Here is a 24,044-nt window from a genome sequence, read left to right as displayed (position 1 = left end):
TAGAATGTTACTTTTTTTCTTTTGAAATAGTAAAATATTAAATTTTTAATTTTTAATTTTTAATTTTTAATTCTATTATCTTAATTTTATTCTTTACGGACTCAAATAAAAAAAAAATTAAAATCTACGATTTGATTATTTAATTAGAGTTGACAATTATCCAAACTTAGTATTCGCAAACTCTAATTCAGATTCGAAGCTTCACTTTATTGTAATTATACAATTGTGGAGTCGAGTAATGTAATTTAGATTCGAAAGAATGGACCTCGATGGATTGATGGACCCATTGGCGGTTGCCCATTGATAAATTAGTGAAAGGTGGGCAGGTTCAGTTGAGCTAACCTTGGGTTGGCTAAACCGCAAACACTTGGTGGTGGCACTTGTCGGTGTGATTTTCCAGTATCCAGCAAAAACAGAAGGAAGGCAGGCAGGCAGGCAGGCAGGCAGGCAGGGATAATAGAAAGAGAGAAAACAAATACCAGTAGTATAGCAGTAAGCATGTAGCGGTGAAAGAAGAAGGGTCCAAAACACTAACAATCGATTCCCCCACCAATTCCCAGCAAACCACTGGTTTTTCTTATTCCCTCTACTGTCTTTTATCTTAATTTCCTCTTTGTGCATTTTCATGATTATCTTTACTACTTTCGCTGGCACAAATAATTGAAATTCTACCATCAGTGAATTTTTACTATCTTGGTTCTCATTTAACAGCTAATCTTTTTGATTCAATTCATCATATTATTGATTTAATTAAAAATATTGTCAGTTTGCACCAATTCTTTTCATTATTGGTTGTGGAACTGTCTTCATCTGCATATTCAGGTCATTTCATTTTATAAATCTAATTAGTATTGTTGATCATGCTGCGTGCATTTTCAGTTTCTGAGGATGATGAAATAGAATATTCGATCAAACCAGAATTCTTGACCCAGAGCTTGATGATAAAGATGAATTATGGGTTCAGAATAAAAGGAAGGGCCGTATTTCTGATGCTGTGCTTAGCTGTCCTGCTTGTTATACCACCCTCTGCCTTGAGTGCCAAAGGTATGTGCATTTGTAGGTTAAAGGAAAATCAAGAAATTGATATTGGACTAAGCATTAGTCTTTGATTATTATGTCTAGGTAAATCACGCATGTCAACTTTCAAGTCATTTTGATATGTTTCACTGTTCCATCTTTGCAAGTTCCCTGCGTTATACATTTGCTTTAGACAGTTTTTGTGATTTGTGAATGACATTATTGCAAAAGAAATGGACGTTTTGTATAAATGTCATTTCAATTTGAAATTTGGCATGTGTTCATAGTGCTCTGTTATCTTACCAAATACTATTCATAAATAAGATATGCATCGAAAAAGCACTAAAACTAACTTCTGGGTAATAACTTATCGCAATAAGATATGAGTTCAAGCCATTTCTTCCATGCATCAAGTTGTGGTTTTTTTACCGCAAAGAGGGAAGGAATATGTCTTGTGTCATGTACTGGAGATGCATGCTCCAACATGAATGTGCAATGTTATTTTTTCCTGCTAATACTTGTTATTAGTAATTCAAAATGCTTTTTGATAAAAAAAAATGGTTTTCTTTATTAACAGATGCAACTTTTTTACTTTTGTTTTGGGAGAATAATTGTTTTGCAGCTTTAAGTTGTTTTGTTAATGTAAGAGTTAAATATAAAATACTAATATCTTTTAACTGGGATGTACAGATTCTATTTTTGTTCGTGGTATCATCGAGAAGTTTGTGCTGGGATCAACATGTGCATTTGTTCTTGCCATAACTAAGCTTAATTTGTGCCTTGCACGCATGAAAAATATGACTCAATACAGGGCAATTTTTGTTGTAAACTGCAAGATTGAAAATGAAAAAGTCAGGCAAGAAAGGGTAAAACCAAAAAAAAACAAGAGAAGAAGAGAATCTAGTGAGAATGAAGCAGTTGCTGCTGGTGGGGAAGTATTCAAGCCAGTGTGCTGTTCTCTCTGCTCAACGGAGGTTGGTGTCATTGATGAAGATGAGATCACTTTTTCAATGTTCTTCCAAGTGAATTTTGAATCTTGACTCTCAATTGCTGAGGCTGCAAAATAGTTCACTGAAACTCATTTTTAGTGCTAGACAAGGAAATTTTACCTGAAATTGACTATACTAACATTATCATTGCCTGCTTTGTTTCTCTCCCTCCATTTAAAACACGTCGGGGTGGTTCTGTTCTGCCTAGGGAGATGAGGAGAAAGTTTGTTGGTCATGAATGATGTAATGTAAATGTTGCTTCAATAGGACATGGGAGGCTCTCCCTCTCCCAATCCAAAATGAGCAGGGATCTATCTTGCATTTACAAGGAGTATGCTGCTTAATAATTGAATAGCAAGTGATTGATCAGTGTTATTTATTACTAGTATATGATTATTATTGATAAGTGTTATTTGTTACCAGCATAAGGAGTATGCTGCAAGAAAAAATTGATTTATGTCTTTTTTTTTTTTTTTGGTAGCCTTCATTCAGTTGAACCCTTGCATTCTTTCCCCATAATGAGGGGGAAACTCCTGATTTGTGCCTTAAATCTTCATCTGTGGCTCCAAGGCTCAGGCCACTGATCAGGTAACTCTATAGGGAGGATTTCTAGTACAAGGCTATGGTTCAAACCTGAGCCCATTAATACCAACACCCAAGTATACAAAAACCTCCATATCCCGATTTGGGATCTCAAGTGATTGAATTTAACTTTTTACCAAATGTGAAAAAAGAAAAAGAAGAAAACAAAACGATTTGCCCTCATAAAATTTGAGTGTTATACCAGAAGGGCAAATCATCATAATAAAAAGGTACCCAAGTGTATGGCCAAATGATTAGGGCCAATGTTGTAAAGAAGTGATGTGTCGCCCTGCCATTGGTGTTTACATCAGCGTAATATCTAATTGTATCTCATTTTTCTTGAAGAAGAAAAAAAAGATGATAAGATTATATATATATATATATATATAGATATATATAGATATAGATATCGTGCCAATGCCTGACAGTCCTTTTCATATATGGCTCCAAAAACAGGGGGAGATGGGCTCCAGCTGTTTGGCATCCTGATGATTTTATGGCTTCAAATACGTTTCCTGTTCCATCACCATCTCACTCTCCATATATACCTATATTATAACTAGTACTAGTATATATACAAAAAAAAAAAAAAAAAATTGAGGAGTAATGATACCATCACCAATATATATAAAGCCTTTGGACAGAGAGTTGGGAACAAGAATTGACCTTGGTTTCTTCTTGTTTCCTCACTGTTTCACCCTTACTAGTAAAAATTTGCTTCCCTTTGCTCTCTTTCCCATATTAGGTTGCTTCATGGGCTTTCCTTAAGAGTTTCCATTTATTAATTTTGTTTCTTTATTTTCTTCTTTCATTATAAAAGAAAGCACAACCAGTGATGAAAAACTCACACCGGATCTATCCATCAGATCAGTTGAATTGGAAATCCATGACCTGTCCCATCTACCAACACCTATAAAATCAAATATACATATATATATATATATATATATTGAACTGATCAAGAATTGGTCATATATCCAGTTAAATCCAGTTAGATCAAATTGGTTTGATATTCAATCGATTTTAAGTAATTAATTTATTATTTAATATTTCTTTTTTTTCTAAATGATATTATTTGAATCTTTAACCCTTTATACTTAGCTTATTAACTAAATCATTGAGTCAAATATTTTTTTTATTAAATGTTTATTGCATTTAATACTTATTTAATAGTAAAAATCAAACTTTTAATGAAAAAATCTTTCTTTAATTGAACTTGCTGGTTGAACGAGGGATCCAGCATTTCGTCGGTTCAACTTCGATTCGATTTTTAAAACATTGAGCAAAAGTATTTTATATAAAATATTTTTTTTATAAGAACGAATAGTTTTAATCTTTGGCCAAAAAAAGAATAATTTTAATCTAATTTTGCATAAAACAATTATATTCAATTTGATTTCATTTTTTTTTCATATTTTTTTTTAGTGTTTGATTTTTATTTTTACCAAGTTTTAAAGTAGTAAGATGTAAATAATAAAAAGGAATTAAAACTATTATATTTCCTCAAATCAACTATTATAAAATGGCAAAATCTTCTTTTTCTTTTTCTTTTTTTTTTCATATAGATTGATATCTTTAATTTAATTCATTGTTACCTTAAATTTTAGGGTAATTCTAGGAAATTTTGTGAGATTAAGGTCAAATTTGTTATATATTATGGGTTAATGTTGAATTTTGTTATCATACTTTAATTTTATTAACCTTTATCATTACATTTTCAATTTTATTAATTTTGTATAAAAAAATAACAGAATTAACAAAAATTGATTACTTACACTAATAAAATATTGCGTGAAATATTTTAATTTCATTATTATTGTTCAAAAATTAAAATAATAATAATACAATGAAAAAATAATAAAATTGAAGTACATTGATAATATTTAATATTAAATCATAATATAGAGACATATTTAACCTTAGTCCCACGTTTTATCTTTAAGAAGCTTTTACTAAGTATTAGGGATCATGATTAATTTGTTGCTAATGGAAAAAAAATCATGTAATTAAACCTTATGTTAAACGTGCTTTTTATTGAATTAGCAGCCATTTTATTAGGATAATTGTACTTGATTAGAACGGGTATCCTTTCACTGACAAAAGTACTGCAAGTTTTAGAAAGTTCTTTTTTTTTAGCCAGGACTGGAATAAATCCAAAGTTTTCCTCGACAATTAGGTGTAAAAAAAAAAGTTGTTTAAGATTCTTTGATCTTTCCGATGAATCATTCCTATATATTTTTGTCAGCTATTTTTTTTCAACAAAGTGGTGAAAGTTTCTTACTGGCTATGGCTCTTCTCTTTCATTTAGACTCCATTTTCAAGACGATTGCTTCCATAGTTCCATATGTTGTTTTTTGTATGTTCTTTCGCTTTGTCCTTTAGCCTGCGAACCTCTCTAGTCTTGCTTAACAAACAAATTAATTAAAACCACATTAAAAAAAATTAAGAGTATCAATATTTTACGTATCCAATAAGAAATTTGATTTTATAAAGGAATAAAAATATGAATGATTATTAAATTTTGAAGATAAGAATATGTATAGTTTTAAAATTTTTATTGAATATAAAAAAGAATAATATAATATATGGCCCGTTTTTGTATCATATATATTTTTATATATTTAAGAAATAATTTTTTATTTTAGATTGATTAAAATTAATATTTTTATTTTAAAAAATATGGTAGGGATTAACTTACACAAAAAAATTTTATATTTTTTTTAATTATTGATTTTAATATATCTAAATGATGAGATTAAATTTTTTTTTTTACTTATCTCTCTCACTTCTTTGATATATTGAAAATAATAGTTAAAAATATATATTAAATTAAAAAATTTTATACTATTGTAAATTGATCCTACTTCAAAAATATATATTAATATATATTTATAAAAAAATTGTAAGATAAAAATTAAAAATAAGCTAAAAATAATTTTTTATTTTTTTTAAAGATATAGGTATAAGAATTATTTGCACCCATTAAATACTTATTATAATTAGGATAAATTTGAAATAGTTGTTAGGTATGAGAATGAATATATTTATAATATAAAAATTAAAAAATAAAAATAAAAATACTTTGCTCACCTCACACCTTACCATTGATATCTTTTAAGAAAACTTTAAAAAATAATTAAATAACCATTTAAAAAATTATAAGTATTTGAATTTGAATTTTATACATGTTAAATATCACATTTTGAAAAATAATTAAATAAATCATCTAAATCAAGTTTAAAATTGAACCGAATAATAATTTTGACCAAAAAAAAAAAGTATATGAAGTGAGACATAGAAGGCATGAACCATTGTCCAAGGATAACAATATGTAAAAGAACCCTAGTTTTATAGGGCCCGTAGTGGGAATAAAGTAATTGGAAATGGCACCATATAATAATAAGATCATGATCAAGTAGTATAATGGGCTAACTAAGGAATGTTCTATAATTAAAGTTTTTCTAAAGAAAAAGATGTAATCAAAGTATGATAAAGTATAGGGCAAATCTTTGGCACCATTATCGATTATCATTTGGGTTAATTATTACTATTATAATATGATAATTGTAGTGGTTAGGGGAAAAATATGTATACCATATATTAATTCAAATCATTGAAGATTAAGTTATCAACGCAACCCCTTTTATATTCCCCTCCCTCGTGTGCTAGTCAAATTTTTATCGTATAGCATCTTATATATATGTGTGTCTTGTTTTGTTGTCGAAAACGCGTTTTATGGGCCCATTGATTGGAAAATTTTTTTATAAAAGTCAAAAAGAAAAAAAATTAAAAAGTATTTTACTTTTGCAATACTTAGTGATTATTTGGATTAATCAATCGAAAATGACATCATTTACGCCGTGAACTAATGGGTTTGAGCTTATTAGCTAAAGTTTAGATTAGTTAATTAAAAAGTTTTTGACCTTAGCTTCACTTTTTTTTTTTTTTTTCTCTATGTAGGGCACATATTAGGCCCATGTAATTTGAGGAGGTAATCTAATTCTAAAATGGTGTGCTTAAATTCTAATGAGGAAAAATGGGTCCCCAATTTTGACCTTTTTATTGGATTAAATTGAAGAGATGCAATCCAAGCATTTTTGTTTTGGTGGGGAGGTCAAAGAGCAAGTGTAACTCTATCTATTGCTCAACTCTCATTTGAGTGGATCTTCATAGGCCCCAATTATGACCAATTTGAAAAAATTTCTCACCATTTCCAATTTGTTTATGTTTTCTACAAAATTCATGCCATGGAGATTAAAATAGAAACAGCATGTCCAAAATAAACATGTTTAATGGTCGAACTATCTATCAAGTTCACTGGTTTGATGTCACATGAGTTCCTAAATTGATGTTCAACTTGGATCAGTTTGAGAATAATTTTATTGTATTTTAATTATATTTTAAAGAAATAAAGATTTACTAACACCAGTATAAAATTAAAGATTTTTTTTAGATCAAATTAAAAATATTATTTTGATTCAAATTAACCATGAATTTATTTTGATTTACAAATAAAAAAATAGAACTTTTTAATTTTATATTAATGTAAATAGATCTCTTTTTATTTTAAATATTAAAAGATTTACATGAAATATAATTTTAAATATCTTAATAGTAAATATAAAATAAATGGACTCTTCAAGCGTGAGCTGTAACCTAAGTTTCTAAATGTTAATCAAGCCCATTTTGACACAGTTCATTTTGACACTTTTCCTTGTAAGAATGCAAGATGAACCAAATTTAAACATGTCCAAATCATAATAAAATACATATTGATTTATGTATTTATCCGCTCACATCCAAAATTTTGAGAAAAATAAAGATGCTACCATGTTATAAGGTTAGCCAAATTTAGTATGAATTATTTTTTTATTAATGATATTATTTTATATTTAAGATTATTCAAGATTGAACTTTAATAGTTATGATTAAAACTTTCGTTGTTTCATCAATATATCACACATCTTTTTTTTTTACATTTATTAACAAATATAATTTTTTTTTTCAAATGTGGGCTAAGAAGATAATGATAAGCCTAAATACTAGATTTATTGATGGTAAAATGTATTTTGTTCTTCTAATAATGAAATTATAAAACAATTTATTTCTTCTTTCTTTTTTTAATTTTCCAGCTATATATAACAAGAACCAAGTAAAGTTGTCTCCAAGTCCTGCTTAGAGAGAGGTATTTGTTTCATATATATATATAATTGATGAACAGGTTAGGAAAATGTATGATTAGTGAAAATTTTGGTGTCATCTAATTGGTATGATGAGAGGATAGAATAGAGTTGAGTGTTTTGGCTCAGTCCCTTTCTCCATCTTAAAAGCTTGTCACCTACCAGATTAATCAGGAATTTGGTAGGTAGGGAATAGAGATCTTTTTCCTTTTCTAAGGCGGTCCCTATTCAACCAACACCCAAATCTTTAAATTCATTTTTAGTTTTTTTCTTTTTTTTTTCCTTTTATTCATATATCATTCTCAAACCTGCGTTTCAGGGCAGGCAATACTGTTGTTCCTGCTCCAACCAAGGATTAATTGGATTCGCTTTTGTTTCTGGTTTAAAAGCAATTTAAAATCTTATTTTTGATTAATAAGAAAGAGTCTGTAAAAATTTTCAGAAAGAGAGTTTTATCATAGCCAAAAAAAAATTAAGTATTTTTTAATGCATGCATTTTGGATTACACAACGGGATATAGCTGTTGATGGTTAGCAATAAGTGAGCAATCCCAATGAATGGATGATAAGTGGTATTGATGATCAATTGATTATTGTAAAAAAGATGGGACTAGCTAGTTAGAAAACGAAGTCAGAGAATTGGACAACGCTCATTGATTAAGACTCTGTTTGAGACTACGTTTTTTGGTTAGATCCAAAATTAAGTTTAAATAGAAACTGGTAAGGATCATTAAAACAGAAAATAATAGCAAATTAAAAAAAAAAAAAAAGGAAGGTAGAAGGATAAATTTCTTTCACGGCATAAATATTGAACCCATTTTTATTTGCAAAAAATAAAAATCAAATTGATAGACAAACAAATTTGAGCTATTGGGATGGACCGTCGTTGGATTCTTCCAAGCAATTGCCCGTGTAAACTCAAAGAGAAAAATTTTTTTAAAAAATAAATTAAAGGAACTCCTGAGCGTAAAGACAATATGGTCCTTGGTAGACGAGTGATCAAGGATTAAGTGCGTATATGATAAACTGAAACATCACCTACCTTATCCGTTGGATATGTAAAATCAAGAATTCCTTGGCCTTAACCGACGGCACGACATACTCCCACAAATCATTGTCGCGAAAAACAGGGGCCTCCTTGTTGAATTTTGGGGAAAGTGGCAAATTACGTAAATAAGCAGCTGGCTAAATGTCAATTGGCAACGACTGACTCAACTTACTGTCTGACTTCATTAAAGCCATTTCACCAGTTGTTTCACGCGCCTTCACTCCCTCCGTGCACACAACGTTTCTTAAATTCATTTTTTTTTTAATTCTTTTAATTCCTCTACCAATGGGATTATGCCATGTTTTCCATTTTTAATCCCAAAATATCATTGCCTGCGCCCCGTTTTGGATTTCAGTTTTACAGTGTTTAATTAACCCCCTAACGGCCGAGCATTTAGAACAAAAAAATATTGTTAAATTTTTTTTAAAAGAAATAGCTTTGATAACGGCGTTAGGATTGAAAAGCTTAAAATTACTTAAATTAGTAACACAGGCTCCGGTGCGGTTTAGGTGTTAGCTGCAACGAAATGAATCCATTTTTTTTCCTCGACCTACAATTTTTGTTCTTTAATATATTTTTGATATAAAAAATTATTTTTTTATTATCAATAAAACTTTTAAATTCTACAAAAAAATTAATAGAATAAATGTATCATATGACAATCTCTTAATCTTATTTATAAAATTTTTAAAAAAATTCATTATCAATACATCAAAATCGAATTCTTCAACATCATTAACTGATAACTACAAATTTGTTTAGAGGCAAATTTCTGAGATGGGTCTAATTATATAAAGTAGAGACTTTATCTTTTTATTTAATTATGTAATTAAAATTATATTCAGCATATATTTTCCTTTTTTTTTTTTTTGGAAAATGTTATTGAACACAAAAGTGTAAAATTTTATCTATACACCATTAAAAAAGTAAAATTTACCATAAAATTAAAAATTTAAGCTAATTGATACATGTATTTATTATTGAATTAAAAAAAATATCAAATCTAAATGTCAATAGCTTTAATGTGATTTTGATGACAATTTTAACAAGTGACCTTCAATATCAAATAAATGTTTTTCAAACTATGTGCCAAATTAAATATGATCTTAAATAAAAAAAAATTGGTGTATAAGTTAAAATAAAAAGCTGCTCAAATTATTAACCATGAGAATTGAGAACTAGTTTGGTAAATAAAAACAAATTACACGCAACCTTTCTTCATAAAATGATAAGATGCAAATCAATTCTATTTAATAGAAACCAAACAAAGTGTAATAAATGAACGTAGGCACTAAAATTGGTTGTAGCATAATAATAATAATAATAATAATAATAATAATGATTAGAGTGGATTAAAATATTACCTATACATATAGTTGGGAATTGAGGATAATGTTGCTATTTGTCATAATAATCCGTGGTTGAAAGATGCCAAAATAGGATTTGCATCAAATCAATGAGAAAAACCCATCAAATATTTCGTCGTCTTAAAGTACATCAAACCCCACAAAACCAACTTATGATTAATATTTCCCACAAGTCACAAAGGAGAAGAGAGTACACACATAAACAAGACATATGATTTCATCACAAGCAAAAAGAAAATTCATCCCTTCACATCATCTTTCCTCAGGTAAGTTTAAAATTAGAATTCAAAATTTTAATTTAATTGATTGTAATAATTATCTCTAAAAAATTTGGTATTTAATAATTTATAATTTAAATTCTAACATTTATATAAAAAAATTCAAAAAAAATTTAATAGCATTATCCAAGCTAAAGCCACAGTAGCAATTATCTACTCTAGTTCGTGGTCTTAAGGTTTATATCTGTAATCTTTTAAAAGATGTTTAGTTTATAAAATTTTAAATTTTGAAAAGAAAATGATTTTTAGAAAAGTATGATATCTATTCTTTTTTTATTTTTTTGGATATTATATATTCAGATTCATTAATTGTTTGAGAGAAATTCACATATATTAAATTTTTTATAATTATTATAATCTCTTTGATATATATATATATATATATATATATATGAAAGTAACTTTTTATTTTATTTTATTACTAAAAAATATCTTAACAAAAAATGATACATTTAATAATAAAATAAAATAAATATTTTATTTGATTATTATTTTTATTTATAAAAATATCATCAATTGAAGCATTTAGTACTTTTTGAATAATAAAAGTTGATAGAAAAAATCGTTAAAAAAATCAATTAATGTGTTTGTCACTTTTTTTATATCATGAAAAAAATTAAAAATATTTTTTGAATTTTTTTATAAAAAAATCATTTAAGGTATTTCTGCATAATAATATCTTAAATAATTTTTTTATTTTTTTATATTATGGATCATTTAATAATTATCCTTTAATTTATAAAAAAATTATTTAAGATGTTTATGTACAAAAAATACCTTAAATAATTTTTTTATAAAAATATTAATCATAAATCTTAAATCTTAAAATATAACCTATTTATAAAAATATAAAAAGATTATTTAATACTTTTTTGTATAGAAAACACTTTAAATTTAATATTTAAGGTTTAAGATTAATATTTTTATAAAAAAAATATTTAAGGTATTTTTTATATAATATTTTATATAATTATTTTATACTTACTTTTTTCTATACAAAAATTTATAATTAAATTTCAATCACTTACATACATACTTTTTTAAAAAATAATTATTATTTTATCAATTTTTTACTTAAATCAAATTATAATAAGATGAATTTTTTATTTGACACTGAATACCTTGAATCAAATATAAAAATCAAATAAACAATGTGAAGATTTCGAAAAATAATTTATGCCGTCTTATTGATTCTTTCAAACTAAACATCACCTTATTGATTTTTTTTTTTAATATTATTGTCGTCTAGTTTGAGGTTTTTGTTTGACAGAATGATAAAAAAAGGGTAAAAGATGAAGGATACCAAGGAAATAGATTGTCTCCACTTTATCTTTGATTAGGATAGTCATGACTTGAGTGTAGTTTTAGACTAGTTTAGATTTCGTACAAGTAGAGATAACACAAACATTGGTTTACGTAAAAATGTTCAAATTCAACTACTGAAGTTTACGTAAAATTACAAAAAGATTGTGATGTTAAAACCTTGTGTTAGAATCAAACAAGAAAAAAAAGAACCCTTTGTTGGTAGAAGTCAATGACCAAACAGATCCCATTTAATCGAAGGGCGAAGATTATAATCACTGTTAAACAGTGACGTGGCTAAAAATAAATGGATAATGAACTTGCGGCACGTAGATTGGAACCTTCAATTCAAAAGTACGAAAAGAAAGTGGGCCCCACATCCTCCCTTGGTTAAAAAAAAAAAAAGAAAGGAGGCGCGTGGGAATGAAACAGAGAAAGTGGGAAAGAAAAGAGGAGAGAGAGGAGGAGGGCGTGAGCTGTGGGGGATGGTACTGTGGGACCCACCAACCATGTGCCCTTCTTCCTGTCTCCACCAGCTCCTGCCGCTCAATGATTAGCACTCTTCTCCCTCTCTCTCCTCTTCCGTGTAAAAATTTTAATTCCAAATTCTTCTTCTTTCAAAACTTTTGGTGGTGTCTTTTAATCTCCGATAACCCGAAACAGCAGTGGCAATCTTTTTAGTTTGAAGCAAAAACTTAAAGAAGAAAAAAAAAAAAAAAGGTAAAGGGGAATTTGGAGTAAGAGTGTAGCGGTCCTTCCCATGTCAAATTCAGAGGGTGGTGCTACAAACGGAGCTATAATGGACCCTCAGAGACAACAAGCGCCGGGCAACGGTTCCCTCGTCGTCAAAAAACCTCCTTCCAAAGACCGTCACAGCAAAGTCGATGGTCGTGGAAGAAGAATCAGGATGCCAATCATTTGTGCCGCTCGTGTTTTCCAGTTGACTCGTGAGTTGGGTCACAAGTCCGATGGTCAGACTATTGAGTGGCTGTTACGCCAAGCTGAACCTTCCATAGTAGCCGCCACTGGTACTGGAACAACTCCCGCCAGCTTCTCCAGCGTGTCGGCTTCCGTCCGCGGCGGAGCTAATTCTACTTCTTTACCGTCCATGACTTCTTCGTCTTTGGATCAAAAGCCTCTACAAGGCCCCACCCCTTTTATACTCGGGAAACGTGTCAGGTCCGACGATGATAACGCCGGAAAGGACGATTCCGGAGGGGTCACAGTTGGCCCAGGCGTGGGGTCCATTGTGGGACCCGCTGGGACACACACAGGTGGGTTCTGGGCTGTTCCGGCGAGGTCCGACTTTGGTCAATTATGGAGCTTCGCGCCCCCGCCTCCACCGGAGATGGTGGTACAAACGGCTGCTGTTGCTGCTGCGGCGGCTCAGCAACCAGCCGCTGCGTTGTTCGTCCAGCAACAGCAAGCGATGGGAGAAGCGTCGGCGGCGAGGGTTGGCAATTATCTTCCTAGTCATTTAAATTTGTTAGCCTCGTTGTCGGGTCCTCCAGGAAGTTCGGGTCGGAGAGGCGAGGATCCTCGTTGAATTGTGGTGGACCATTTTACCCTTATTGTTGTTGGGAGTATATAAATTTATATGAATATATATAGATTCTATAAATATGTGTATGGTTGTTGTTTTCATGTGTGTGGATGTGGAAGAGGATCTTTAGTTGGAATTTTAGGGTTAGGGGATTAGGGTTTCGAGGGGATAATTTGGATGATGAATGGATTCAAATTAGGGTTTTTTCTTAGCACTTTTATTTGATGTGATTAATTAGGGTTTTAGACCGTTCACAATTGTTTAGGATTTTGAGGGTTTATGTTGGAGAAGGAGAGGGGAGTCAAGAATTAGGGCGTGGGTGACTGAGATTTTGCGACCGGCCGCTTGCTGAATTTGGGGATTTCCAGAATTGGGGATTTCTTTTGTGATTTGTCAAGTTTGGTAATAATTTTTTTTTTTTTTGAGAAAATAGGGTGCTATTATTTCTCTTTGCTTTTGTGCGAGGTCTTGCTGATTTCTTTCTGATTTGAAGAAACCGTGGAGGTTTATTTCCCATGTTGAAAGAGGTTGTAAACCTGTATTTGAAGAATTCATTGCTTTTCCGCGTTGGCAAGTTCTTCCATAATTCATGATGATATAGCAATGATGAACGTGCAAAGCGAGTTGAATCTTAGTTGTGGATTGTGCTTGATTTACACATTATTGGAATTTGAGTTTGTTAACAAAAATTGGATGACCGGGATGCTGAAAACCAGAGCTTTGCTCTGTATGACACCGTGCTTGGCTTGATGTTGTCGACATATGGTCTCCCTAAATATGCTGGAATTCCCTTTATTGCTAATGATGTTTGAGAATTATTAGTTTCATTGCTGCCATGTGGCGTAGCCTAGCATTGTTTATGGTTCTTAAGTGCAAGCTCATGATATGCCATGGACGTGGGTTGATCTGGCCCTTTCTCTTCTGCTTTCACTGTCTATGTTGATCACATGATCTCAAAGGAGACTGCCGTGTGAAAGATAAAGGCTCTGGTTCCTTTCTGTAAGACCTCTGTTTTGGAAAATTTTAGCTGTATTCTTATCCATTTCTTAGATTTATCAGCGTGCAAATAATGTGTTTTCATGTATGTAAGTGGATTGTTTTTGGGTGCCTGTTGTGTGAATAAAAGACCCTTCTGTTTTTCTCAATTTTACTTTCCCTTGCTCATTCTTTCCTTTAGGTGCGTGCTATCATTACCTTCTGTTCTGCTCTACGTAAGAATGCATTTAGTTCTGCTACCAAGCAGTTCAATATCTGGGTTGTGTTTGATTTATGTCTTCTTTCATAATTGGCTCACCCGCTCGTGTCTCTTCAATGGTGAATGTCATCTTTGGACATCTTTAATAAGAATAAGTGGTCCTATCTACTTATTTAATAGTTTGGTTCAGAGGTATAATAATTGGCATGACAACTTGTACTCTTCTTGCTGGGTGTAACCAACAAAACTTATTACTGGAAGTTTGATCACTGTGTAACATATACAGAGCATTGAACTTCATCCATGTAATCAATACTACTTTTGGAAACATTAGAAACTAGAATTGGTTTCTTTGGCTACGCCGATAGAAAGTATAAGCTTTAAAACTAGCTATGATTCTGGATTTTAGTTGTCACTTCCTACTAGTACATGATATTTCTTCTGTGACTTGATTTTAATGACTTTATCATGCTATTTATTGTTCTGTGCAACGTAACTGTATTCCTCAGAACTATGGACTTGCATTGCGTATGCTTGAATAATGTCGTAACTCCTCTTCCTCTTGGTACTTGGAGGGGAGGTAACAAACGCATGCAGCAGTCATCTTGTCGTCCCTCAACCGGAAAAAGAACTGCAGTTAATACAAAAATCTGTGGTGATGGGAAAGAAATCCCTTGAGAGTAAATGTCTGGGCAATTGTACCATTTCGCAACGTGCTGCTTAGGTAGGAAATGTACTACTGTGGATCTTTGAACTTTTACTGGCATGTCAATTGATCTGCTGTAACAAGCATTTTCATGGAAACAATTGCAGAGTTTTCGAAACTTAGTCATCTTATGATTTGAAATGAATTGCTTATCAAAGGAGGGAGGAAGATGGTGACTGAATTGTGTTCCCAAAGGTAGATTGGTAAGGAATTTGCAATTTCTAGGAAAAGAAATGGGACATGTTGATGGATATGGCAGTCCAGATGATAGTATAATTGTTGAACGGAAGAGTTTTTCAAGTCTTGGCAGAAAGAAGAAAAAACAATCAGTGAAGGCAGTAATGAGCAAACCAATTAGTGAGAGATAGCGAGTAAGAAATCATTAATTTCAGTATCCGGTTCTTCCTCTGTTCTCGTATTATGGTTTTCTTTGTAAAAGAAAAAAAATAAAGGGCCCCAATAATTGATGGGGTTCCCACATAGATTAAATGCCTTGTTGAAAAAGTTGGGATGGTCTTATGATGTTTGGACCATCCCAATCTTAATTGCATTTAGAATTTAGACAGGTAAATTTCCCTGCAACAGAAATTAGGCCCTCCATTGCAATTCATTCATGGGCTTGGGACAACTTTACATCGTGGTGGGCTCTTTTAGCAATTGAAGTGGAGCACATGCATGCAAAAGCAATGCAATATCATGGGTCCTCAAATTTCAGATTTGGGTGATTATTCCAAATTTATAGATGTTTTTGTGCTCCCTTTAAGGGAGCATTTTACACGTATAATAATATATATTTAATATTTAGTAGTAGAGTAGGAGGAGGTTACTCTTTTGTTCCTTTTTAGTTTAGGGCCCATAAAACAGTTAAAAGGAGAGGCTGTGCTAAGGCTGATTGAATGGCCTTAACGAAATCTATTTTCTTTACTTTATTATCCCAATTGTAGTAAGGGTTCGTGTGGGTAAGTTCTCGCCGGCACTAATAAAACGCACGCCGATGGGTGGGAGCCTTCCTACCGGAATTTCGAATCAACTGTAAATTATAACACAAACCTTAAAATTTAAATCAAAATTTGTAATTGGTGCTAAACAAAATTGTTGAATGATATGCTGATGTTTACTTTTTTTGATGGTGGATAAGAACAATTACTCTTTCCGGATTGCGAGGCCTTTTTTTCTGTTTCCAATTGGACATTGAACTTTTCACACATAATAGCAGCATGGCAGCCATCTAAACCAAAATCGATGAGTTTTATTTCGATCCCATTTTTTAAGATTAATATTTTAAAAAAATTAAATATTACGTTATGATCAAGTTTTAAGTAAATTTGATCTTATCTAATATATAAAAATTATTTTTTAATTAATTATTTAATTTTATATTTATATTTAAAAAATAATATTTTATTAATTTTAAATTAAATTAAATATAATTTTATATAATATTAAATCAGATCAAATTTAAATATAATAAATAAAAAAATTATCAAATAAAATCGAATTTAAATTTTTTATATATAAAATCAGATCAAATTCGAAATAAATAATAATTTATCTCAATATAATCCTTGCCGGCAATAAATAGTAGCAATATTTCAATAATTTAGGGGAGAAAGAAAAAAATTGAAATGCTCCCTATGCAAGATCGAACTACAGACGTCCTACCGCTGAGATGAAAGCTTTGCTGCTAATCGAACTTTAAAAATAGAAAGAAGATAAAATTTTATTTTTTTATTCGAAGAGGAAACAAGATTTTCCCTTAGAGAAAGAGAGAGGCTCGAACGGCAGAGCGAAAAGCAAAAAAAATGGCGTCGTTAAGAGGACAACAAGTGATAAGAGCGGGGGACATGGAGAAGATGAGCTTGGAGCAGCTCAAAGTACTGAAAGAACAAGCCGATATTGAGGTCAATCTCTTACAAGACAGCCTTAACAACATCCGCACTGCCTCTGCTCGCCTGGAGATCGCCTCTACCGCTCTTCACGACCTTTCACTCCGCCCCCAAGGTCCATCCATTCTACTATCAGTCACCTTCTCCTTCTTCTTCTTCTTCTTTTAATTATAAAATATACTATTATAATACGTCTTTTGATATTTTTGGGTTTTCTCAAAAAATGGGGAAGAAAATGTTGGTTCCTCTCACTGCTTCGCTCTATCTTCCCGGCACCCTCGACGATGCCGACAAGGTTCTCGTTGATATTGGCACCGGATACTTTGTTGAGGTCTCTATTTTTTTTTCTTGATTTGACCAAATTCTCCCTGATTTTACTGCTTTGTTCAACGCTTGTACTGTAGTTTCATCTAATTTGTCTTTGATTGTTTTATGTTGCAATTTTTGCCAGAAATCAATGGCTGAAGGCAAAGATTATTGCGAGCGTAAGATCAACTTATTAAAATCCAATTTGGATCAACTAATTGTGGTAGCCTTATCCTACTTTCTTTTTTTCAAAAAAGAAAGGATTCTGATTGCCCTTTAACTCATCATCTTTTGGTTTAGAACAAGTATATAACTACAAGTCTTATTAATTTTCATGGTTAATGTTGACTTGTACTTGTTAGTTGTTCCCTAGATTTGATTGCTTTAACGGCTTCTGAAATTAATATTGTCACTGTGGGAAAGGAAGGTCACTCTCTCTGTTCATTAAGTCCTATTTCATACATGTGTACGGAGTTTCGTGATGATGCTAATAAAAGTTCTCGTGGTAAAATTATCAATATAACTTATACTTAAAAGACTTGAGCATAGTCAATCAAGTTGAGATGGATTTCCTTTTTACTTCGCTCAGCTAACTATTTTAAATGCTGGTGTTCTTCTTTGGCAAACAAGATAATGTTGCCTTTATTCTAACTATTTGTAAAATGGTTTTGTTCTTTGAATATTTGTTAATTATTAAGGACCCCTTTCTGTCTTTTTGGTAATGGAACTGTCTGATTGAACACATAGGTTGCTTCTAAGAAGAAAACATTAGCAGATGAAGCTGGAGTAGTTTTACAAGCAAGATTGAAGCAGTTATCTCCTTCAAATTAGGAATTACGTGACCTTCTCAGTATCTCATTATCATTGAGTTCTAAAGATTTCTGTGAACGGACTGCTTGAACTTCATTGCTGGTGATGTCAACTTTATCTTCTTACTGCTTTTGTTTTGGATGGCGGGCATGGAGAATGATCTTTCCAGCATTTTAAGGAAATTCCATTGATAATTTAGAGATATTAATGTTGTTGTTTAGAGGTGCATACTTTCCATTTTCTAACAATTTATACTTTTCTGAATGTTTGTGCTGTTAAATTAGAGAAGTTAAGTCGTGGTAGCTCAATATTTTCAAAAAAGGATCATCGGGAAAGTTGTGGCTGCTAATTCTCTCTCCCTTTCTCTTCTAATATTGGTTTTTTTTTTTGCCAATAAAAGAAATTCTAATATTGGTTGGATTACAACACCAGTAGGCCTTTCCCACCGTTCTGCACTGTATCTTAGTGAAATGATCATATTGATAGGTGATTTAGACCTGGAGCTTTGAAGTGATGGAGGTTTCAAATCTACCCTGACTTAGGCAGGCTTCCTTTGGAAGAGCAGTGGGAAGTTTCCCACTGCTCTTCGGAAATGCAAGCTTAATGGATACATTTCATCTTGAGTCCCCAAGGGCCATTATAAATTTAGGGGTTCACACTGCATTTAGTTTTATTTCCTTGTATCTGATTGATCTTTGTATATTTCTAGGATTCTAGGAAAGGAGAATCCAAGTTTATGTTAGGAAGAAATTTGGGAGGGGTGGTTATTTCTTTAGTTATTTTGGATAAATGCTAGTGATTCCCATTTATCCAAAAGAAGCACTGTAACTGCTAAAATTCAACTATCTTCTTATTTACAAAATGGGAGAGGTGTTTATTCTTATATTGGAGACAGCAGAAAATCTGGACTGAGAGAAGCAGTCTCATCAGATTCATGCAAGTATGGAGCTCCTGTCAGAAGAGGTGTTTGGTAGGTTTATTTTCTCTGCATCATTGATTGATAAGTGATAACCTTGTCAAATTTAGAATGTAGGCTTGGGCCAGTATGGCACCAGCTGCTTGTGACAATGTGAGGTGCTTGTATGGCACCAGCTGCATCAATGATTGATAAGTTCGGTTATTTGTATTCAAAATCAAGTTTGAACTCGAATTGGTATATATATATATATATATATAAAGGTAAAATAATAATTTTATAATTAAAATAATAAAAAAAATATGTTAAGATATAAAAGTTTGATATTAACATATAAAAGTTTGATTAGACTTATGAGCTATTTGAATTCAGATATTAAGATGTTCAAATTTGATTCACTTGATAAGTTGGACTGTTCGAATTTGGTTCGACAATGATAATTTTGAGTTTTATCAAAACTGAATAAGAGTAGTTTGTGAGCGGCGCCATCTCTATCCAGACTTCTGAAAACTTTGGATATTGTCATTACTAAAAAGCCCCAAAACGGGGCTTGGCCATCTGGTAGCAGCAATACAGAAAAATTGGTGTTTTGGGTTGACTCTATGCTTGCTTGTGATTGTACTGCCCACAAGTAATATCGTCTTTCATGATATGGTAAACCTTTTTGATCATTCTGACCATGTTTAGACGATGACTACTAGGTCTGTCTATACCTTTTCCAAAGCCCCTGCTAGGATAATTACTGTTGGTCTTGGCGTTTCATATTAGAGATGCCTCAAGTTTAAAACTGTTAGGAATGCATGATATAATGAATCTAAGAAAGGGAAAATTCGTGATAATGAGTGATTTATTTCTACAAGATTAGGTGGTAAGCCGCGGATGAATATTATATCATGAATTGTAGATATTTGCTTCTTGTTAGGCTCAGAACTTGAAGAGGTTTCAATTAGGTGGTTTCAGACATCCTCTACTCTAATGAATGAGAAGCTAATATCATATCTTTTTGGATCAATCTTCATTAAACTCAGCTAATAAAAATTAGTGCTCCTCATCAAACGGTAGACAAAACCCTGTTTAATAAATTTTGAACAATGACAACATGAAAAGAATCCAGACAACACCGTGCCAATTCTCCACTGAATGACTATGTAATTCACTAATTCTTGACTGAGACTAGTACAACGGCATAAAAAGTCTTGTTCCATCAATGTATAATGACTTATGAATTTCTACAACAGCAGTGTTTGCCATTAGTGCAACCATTCAATCAAACAGATTACTGACACGAGCTGTGTTCAGTTCAGAGTAAATAAAACCGGAGTAGAAAACAAGAAAAAGATAACAAGACTTGTGGCCCCTAGAAGGTTTGCTGCTTTCGCTGTGAAGAGGATTGGTATCGACGGTGGGAGAATGTAGTTGACCCAAATTGTCTCCTCATCTTAGCTGAGTGAGTTCCACACCAACTCTAACCAGACTTTTCAAGTTTTAAGCCGAAGTAAATACTTTATGATAGAATTAACAGTTCTGTGTATCCGTATTATATTTATTTTGTATTTAATATATATAAAATAAAAAAATTATCATATAATAATATATATTAATATATCAAATATAAAATATATTTTTTAATTTTAATCAAACTCATTTTGTGAAACTTTAACCATCACATTCATATGTTATTTTTTTATATTATTTTCCTTTGGCGTCGTCAATGTGTTCAAAAGTGTCAAGTTTACTTTTTGATTGGTCTACCTTTTTTTCACGTGTCCAATTAGGAAAGCTTAGGGTTGACTAAACGGCACCGTTCCATTACATTAAAGTGGACTGAAAGAGCGTTTTGGGTTTTAAATTTTAATCATATTGGCCTCCTTCTGCCTCGCTCCAGTTGTCTTTCTTCATCCTTGAGCTTCTCCAAAAGTAAAACTTGTTTCCAAAAATAATCGATGTGGTACCTATGTGTATTTTACCACAGACTTTTGGATTACAGGAAACCGGAAGTTGAATCTCTGGCTGACCTATTCGGAGCTTTTGGAGACAAACAGAGCGCAGATTTCCGGACCCAGAACAGGGTTTTGGAATGGCGGCTTCCCAAACACCACCACCCTGACTCCCCTTTCCATTTCGTTAATTTACCTTCCGAAGACGTCGCCAGGAACGTCGCAAACCGAAGTAAGTACTACTCCCACTGTTCTCTTTTCTTTCACTGCTAAAATTAGTTTTCGTTATTGAAACTTGAGACCCTTTTTTGGGGACATTGTAGGTATACTTGTGAAGGGAATTTATGAACTTTGGGGAGAAGGGAGTAGCTATGAGGAACTTGAAGAGGCGGTGAAAGTCTACCCAGATGAAAGGAAGTTGCCATATTTGGCGTCTGAAAGGACGTTTAAGATTACTGTTGATAGTTTTGGAAAAGTTATGAGTCTTCAGGAACAGAATGAACGAATTCGTGGACTCTCATATATCCCTTTCAAGGTTTGGTTCTTAATATGATTTTGTTGATTATGAAGTTTGCATTGCGTATCAATTTCATTTGAGCATGTAAGAATAGGGGAAAAGGTCATATTTTGGAAATGAAAAGAAGAAGAATTCGAAAAGCTTATTTTGAAAAATTTTGTCAAATTGGTTTCTTGTGGTATCATATTTGCTAATGGTAACACTAATCAACTTGTTTGCAGGGTCGAGTTAATTTAAAGGGTCCAGATCACAATTTCTGGCTCATGGAAACTGATGACAGTGCAACTAATAATGGGCTTCCACCAGTTATGGGAAGGAGAATATTTTTTGGTAGGGAGGTTGGTGGAGCAGACAGGAAGCTTATACCCACGTATCAATTGAAAAGCCGAACTTATCTTGGCCCAACAGCAATGGATGCGGAAATGGCTTTCTTAATGGCCAATCAAGCACAGGCTGCACCTGGGAAACTTGTATATGACCCTTTTGTTGGCACGGGGAGCATTCTTGTTTCTGCAGCTCACTTTGGAGCAATGACAATGGTTTTGTATTTTCTTGCTTTAATCTGAATTATTCTTCACCCAATGCTTTTCTCTTTGAAATCATATGAGCAACTTATGGGCAGTAACTTTTGTCTAATGACAACCGCTTGAATTTGTTCAGGGTGCAGATATCGACATCAGAGTAGTGCGTGATGGACGTGGCCCTGACTGTAATGTCTGGAGCAATTTCAAACAGGTGAATATGCAACATAACAAGCAATTCTTTTTTTTTTTTGGTTTCATCTACCTGCAATAGATCTGCATGGGATATTTTGCTCATTTGCTACAGCATCTTTGTAGTATGGATTGCCAATTCCAATTGCGTTGTTGAGGGCAGATAACAACCTTCCTCCTTGGCGTCCTGGATTAAAGGAGGTAATATCCTGTAAAATTGCTTGCTTTTGAATATGTAAGTGTGTTCTTAATTGTTTTAAATTTGTAGGTGTACTTCCATTTAACATTTTTTCTTCTAGACTTGCTCAGCTGTTATGATTCCTTATTTCTTTCCTCTCGATGTTGTTTTAATTTAAATACACACGCATCACACATGCAACTTGCGTATAGCTGGTACCTTTCCTTAATTTGCTATGTCATCATAATGGGACGTTGATGTGATCTGATGTATAGTCTTAGAAAGGAGGGCTCAATTTCAAAGATTCTTTAAAAAATATTTAGTAGTTAGTAATGAGGGACAAAGCCACAAGCAAGTGCCTAGAAAGGGATTATTTGGAGTTTTAGAAGAGACTTTTGTGGCTTCTTTACCATTACCTATTCTATGTCTCTCTTTTTCGATTTTTAAGTATTCTTTCTTGGTTTTACATAGGTGTTTGATGCAATAATTTGCGATCCCCCGTATGGAGTTCGGGCTGGTGGACGCAAGTCTGGAGGACGAAAATTGCTCAAGGGGGTTGTGGGTCCATACACTGTTCCTGATGACAAAAGGGCAGACCATATACCATCAACTGCATCCTATAGCTTAGTTGAGTGTGTGCATGATTTGCTTGACCTTGCTGCTAAGATGCTTGTAATGGGTGGCAGGCTTGTGTTCTTCTATCCTGTGTTAAGAGAAGATGATTCTGTAGAAGACCATTTCCCAGAGCATCCATGTTTCAAGTTGGTTGCCACTTCTGAACAGATACTTAGCTCAAGGTACAGTCGAGTTTTACTCACCATGGTAAAGACATCCGTATACACTGAGGAGCTTGCTTTGGCAGCTACGATAAAACATTTGGAGTTCAAGGAGAATCATGTCAAGTGGTTAGAAGATGGCAATCTTCACTCTTCTGTTTTCAGTCCAGCAGATGTTGAATCAGGTGATTCAAAAGTCAACAAAGAATCAAAGCCCAAATACAGAGGGAAATATGTTTAGTCTTGCTGCTGTTTAGGGCTCATTAGGTTAGACAACAAATTTATACACTCTTAACTTATATATTATGGTTACTCATCTGTCATTCATGTTTTATTCTGAATGACCGATGAATTTTTCATTATTCTGTTATCAGTGTTATCACGATGGTCGGTGCTGAAGGTTCGTGCATGTAACTTCTGTTGTATTCTAATTTTTCTAAGAGGGAGATCTAACTTCTGTTTCCTTCCAAAAGCTTTCACAGTAAAAAGATTGTTTTGAAATCACTAATTTACGTCAAGGAATGGAGGTTTTACACCCTAATAATAGAGCAATTGCGATCAGCTACGTCAACGCCATAAAAATTTCCAAACCTTGAGGGGCGGGAGAAAGAATCTATGCTCTTACCCCTAAAGCCTCAAACGAACATGACTTAATCAACGTTGGTTATAATGATAAAAAATTTCTGAACTTCATTAAATAAATAACTTTTATATTTTTATTGATAGCATTTCACATACTATTTTGTTTTACCACAATAATGAATTATAAAATTACTCAAATTACAATCAAGAATTATAT

The 24,044-nt window shown here is 32.3% G+C and overlaps 3 protein-coding genes and 1 pseudogene across 6 annotated transcripts; all 4 read left to right on the top strand.

Annotated features, from left to right (window-relative positions):
* Positions 1–334: 334 nt before the first annotated feature.
* Positions 335–2,394, top strand: LOC111308395 (uncharacterized). 2 transcript variants are annotated; one of them, XM_022906715.2, is made up of 3 exons: positions 335–570; positions 880–1,044; positions 1,708–2,394. In XM_022906715.2, the coding sequence occupies exons 2-3, from the start codon at positions 939–941 to the stop codon at positions 2,055–2,057; spliced, it is 456 nt and encodes a 151-aa protein (XP_022762450.2). In that variant the 5' UTR covers positions 335–570; positions 880–938; the 3' UTR covers positions 2,058–2,394. The 2 variants fall into 2 exon arrangements, with proteins under 2 accessions (XP_022762450.2, XP_089605550.1); XM_089749424.1 differs by lacking the exon at positions 335–570 and having other exon boundaries at positions 719–1,044.
* A 9,918-nt stretch (positions 2,395–12,312) lies between these two features.
* Positions 12,313–14,450, top strand: LOC111308399 (transcription factor TCP21 pseudogene; annotated as a pseudogene). Its single transcript, XR_016330728.1, has one exon. The product of XR_016330728.1 is annotated as a transcription factor TCP21 pseudogene (transcript).
* Positions 14,451–16,773: 2,323 nt separating this feature from the next.
* LOC111309209 (prefoldin subunit 5-like) lies at positions 16,774–18,564 on the top strand. Of its 2 annotated transcripts, XM_022908177.2 has the most exons (4): positions 16,774–17,205; positions 17,318–17,423; positions 17,544–17,621; positions 18,146–18,564. In XM_022908177.2, the coding sequence occupies exons 1-4, from the start codon at positions 17,009–17,011 to the stop codon at positions 18,227–18,229; spliced, it is 465 nt and encodes a 154-aa protein (XP_022763912.1). In that variant the 5' UTR covers positions 16,774–17,008; the 3' UTR covers positions 18,230–18,564. The 2 variants fall into 2 exon arrangements, 1 of the variants encoding a protein (XP_022763912.1); XR_016330727.1 differs by lacking the exon at positions 16,774–17,205 and having other exon boundaries at positions 17,288–17,577.
* A 2,404-nt stretch (positions 18,565–20,968) lies between these two features.
* On the top strand, positions 20,969–23,607 carry TRM11 (tRNA modification 11 protein). The gene is made up of 6 exons (XM_022906718.2): positions 20,969–21,293; positions 21,385–21,596; positions 21,800–22,117; positions 22,239–22,313; positions 22,418–22,492; positions 22,941–23,607. The coding sequence occupies exons 1-6, from the start codon at positions 21,068–21,070 to the stop codon at positions 23,484–23,486; spliced, it is 1,452 nt and encodes a 483-aa protein (XP_022762453.1). The 5' UTR covers positions 20,969–21,067; the 3' UTR covers positions 23,487–23,607.
* Positions 23,608–24,044: the final 437 nt, after the last annotated feature.

The sequence above is a fragment of the Durio zibethinus genome, chromosome 2 (assembly GCF_047325235.1).
Source record: "Durio zibethinus cultivar Kanyao isolate XHJ-2024 chromosome 2, ASM4732523v1, whole genome shotgun sequence".
Classification (NCBI taxonomy): domain Eukaryota; kingdom Viridiplantae; phylum Streptophyta; class Magnoliopsida; order Malvales; family Malvaceae; genus Durio; species Durio zibethinus.
The sequence above is the reverse complement of the archived record's forward strand: the minus strand, read 5'-3'. Positions and strand labels throughout refer to the sequence as shown.

Bases quoted from the DNA above. Each gene is read 5' to 3' on its own strand.
- LOC111309209 (XM_022908177.2), top strand. From the start codon at position 17,009: ATGGCGTCGTTAAGAGGACAACAAGTGATAAGAGCGGGGGACATGGAG. The intron at 17,424-17,543 runs GTCTCTATTTTT...AATTTTTGCCAG, and splicing joins GCACCGGATACTTTGTTGAG to AAATCAATGGCTGAAGGCAA. The intron at 17,622-18,145 runs GTAGCCTTATCC...TTGAACACATAG, and splicing joins ATTTGGATCAACTAATTGTG to GTTGCTTCTAAGAAGAAAAC.
- TRM11 (XM_022906718.2), top strand. From the start codon at position 21,068: ATGTGGTACCTATGTGTATTTTACCACAGACTTTTGGATTACAGGAAA. The intron at 22,118-22,238 runs GTTTTGTATTTT...GAATTTGTTCAG, and splicing joins ACTTTGGAGCAATGACAATG to GGTGCAGATATCGACATCAG. The intron at 22,493-22,940 runs GTAATATCCTGT...GGTTTTACATAG, and splicing joins GGCGTCCTGGATTAAAGGAG to GTGTTTGATGCAATAATTTG.
- LOC111308395 (XM_089749424.1), top strand. From the start codon at position 861: ATGCTGCGTGCATTTTCAGTTTCTGAGGATGATGAAATAGAATATTCG. The intron at 1,045-1,707 runs GTATGTGCATTT...TGGGATGTACAG, and splicing joins CTCTGCCTTGAGTGCCAAAG to ATTCTATTTTTGTTCGTGGT.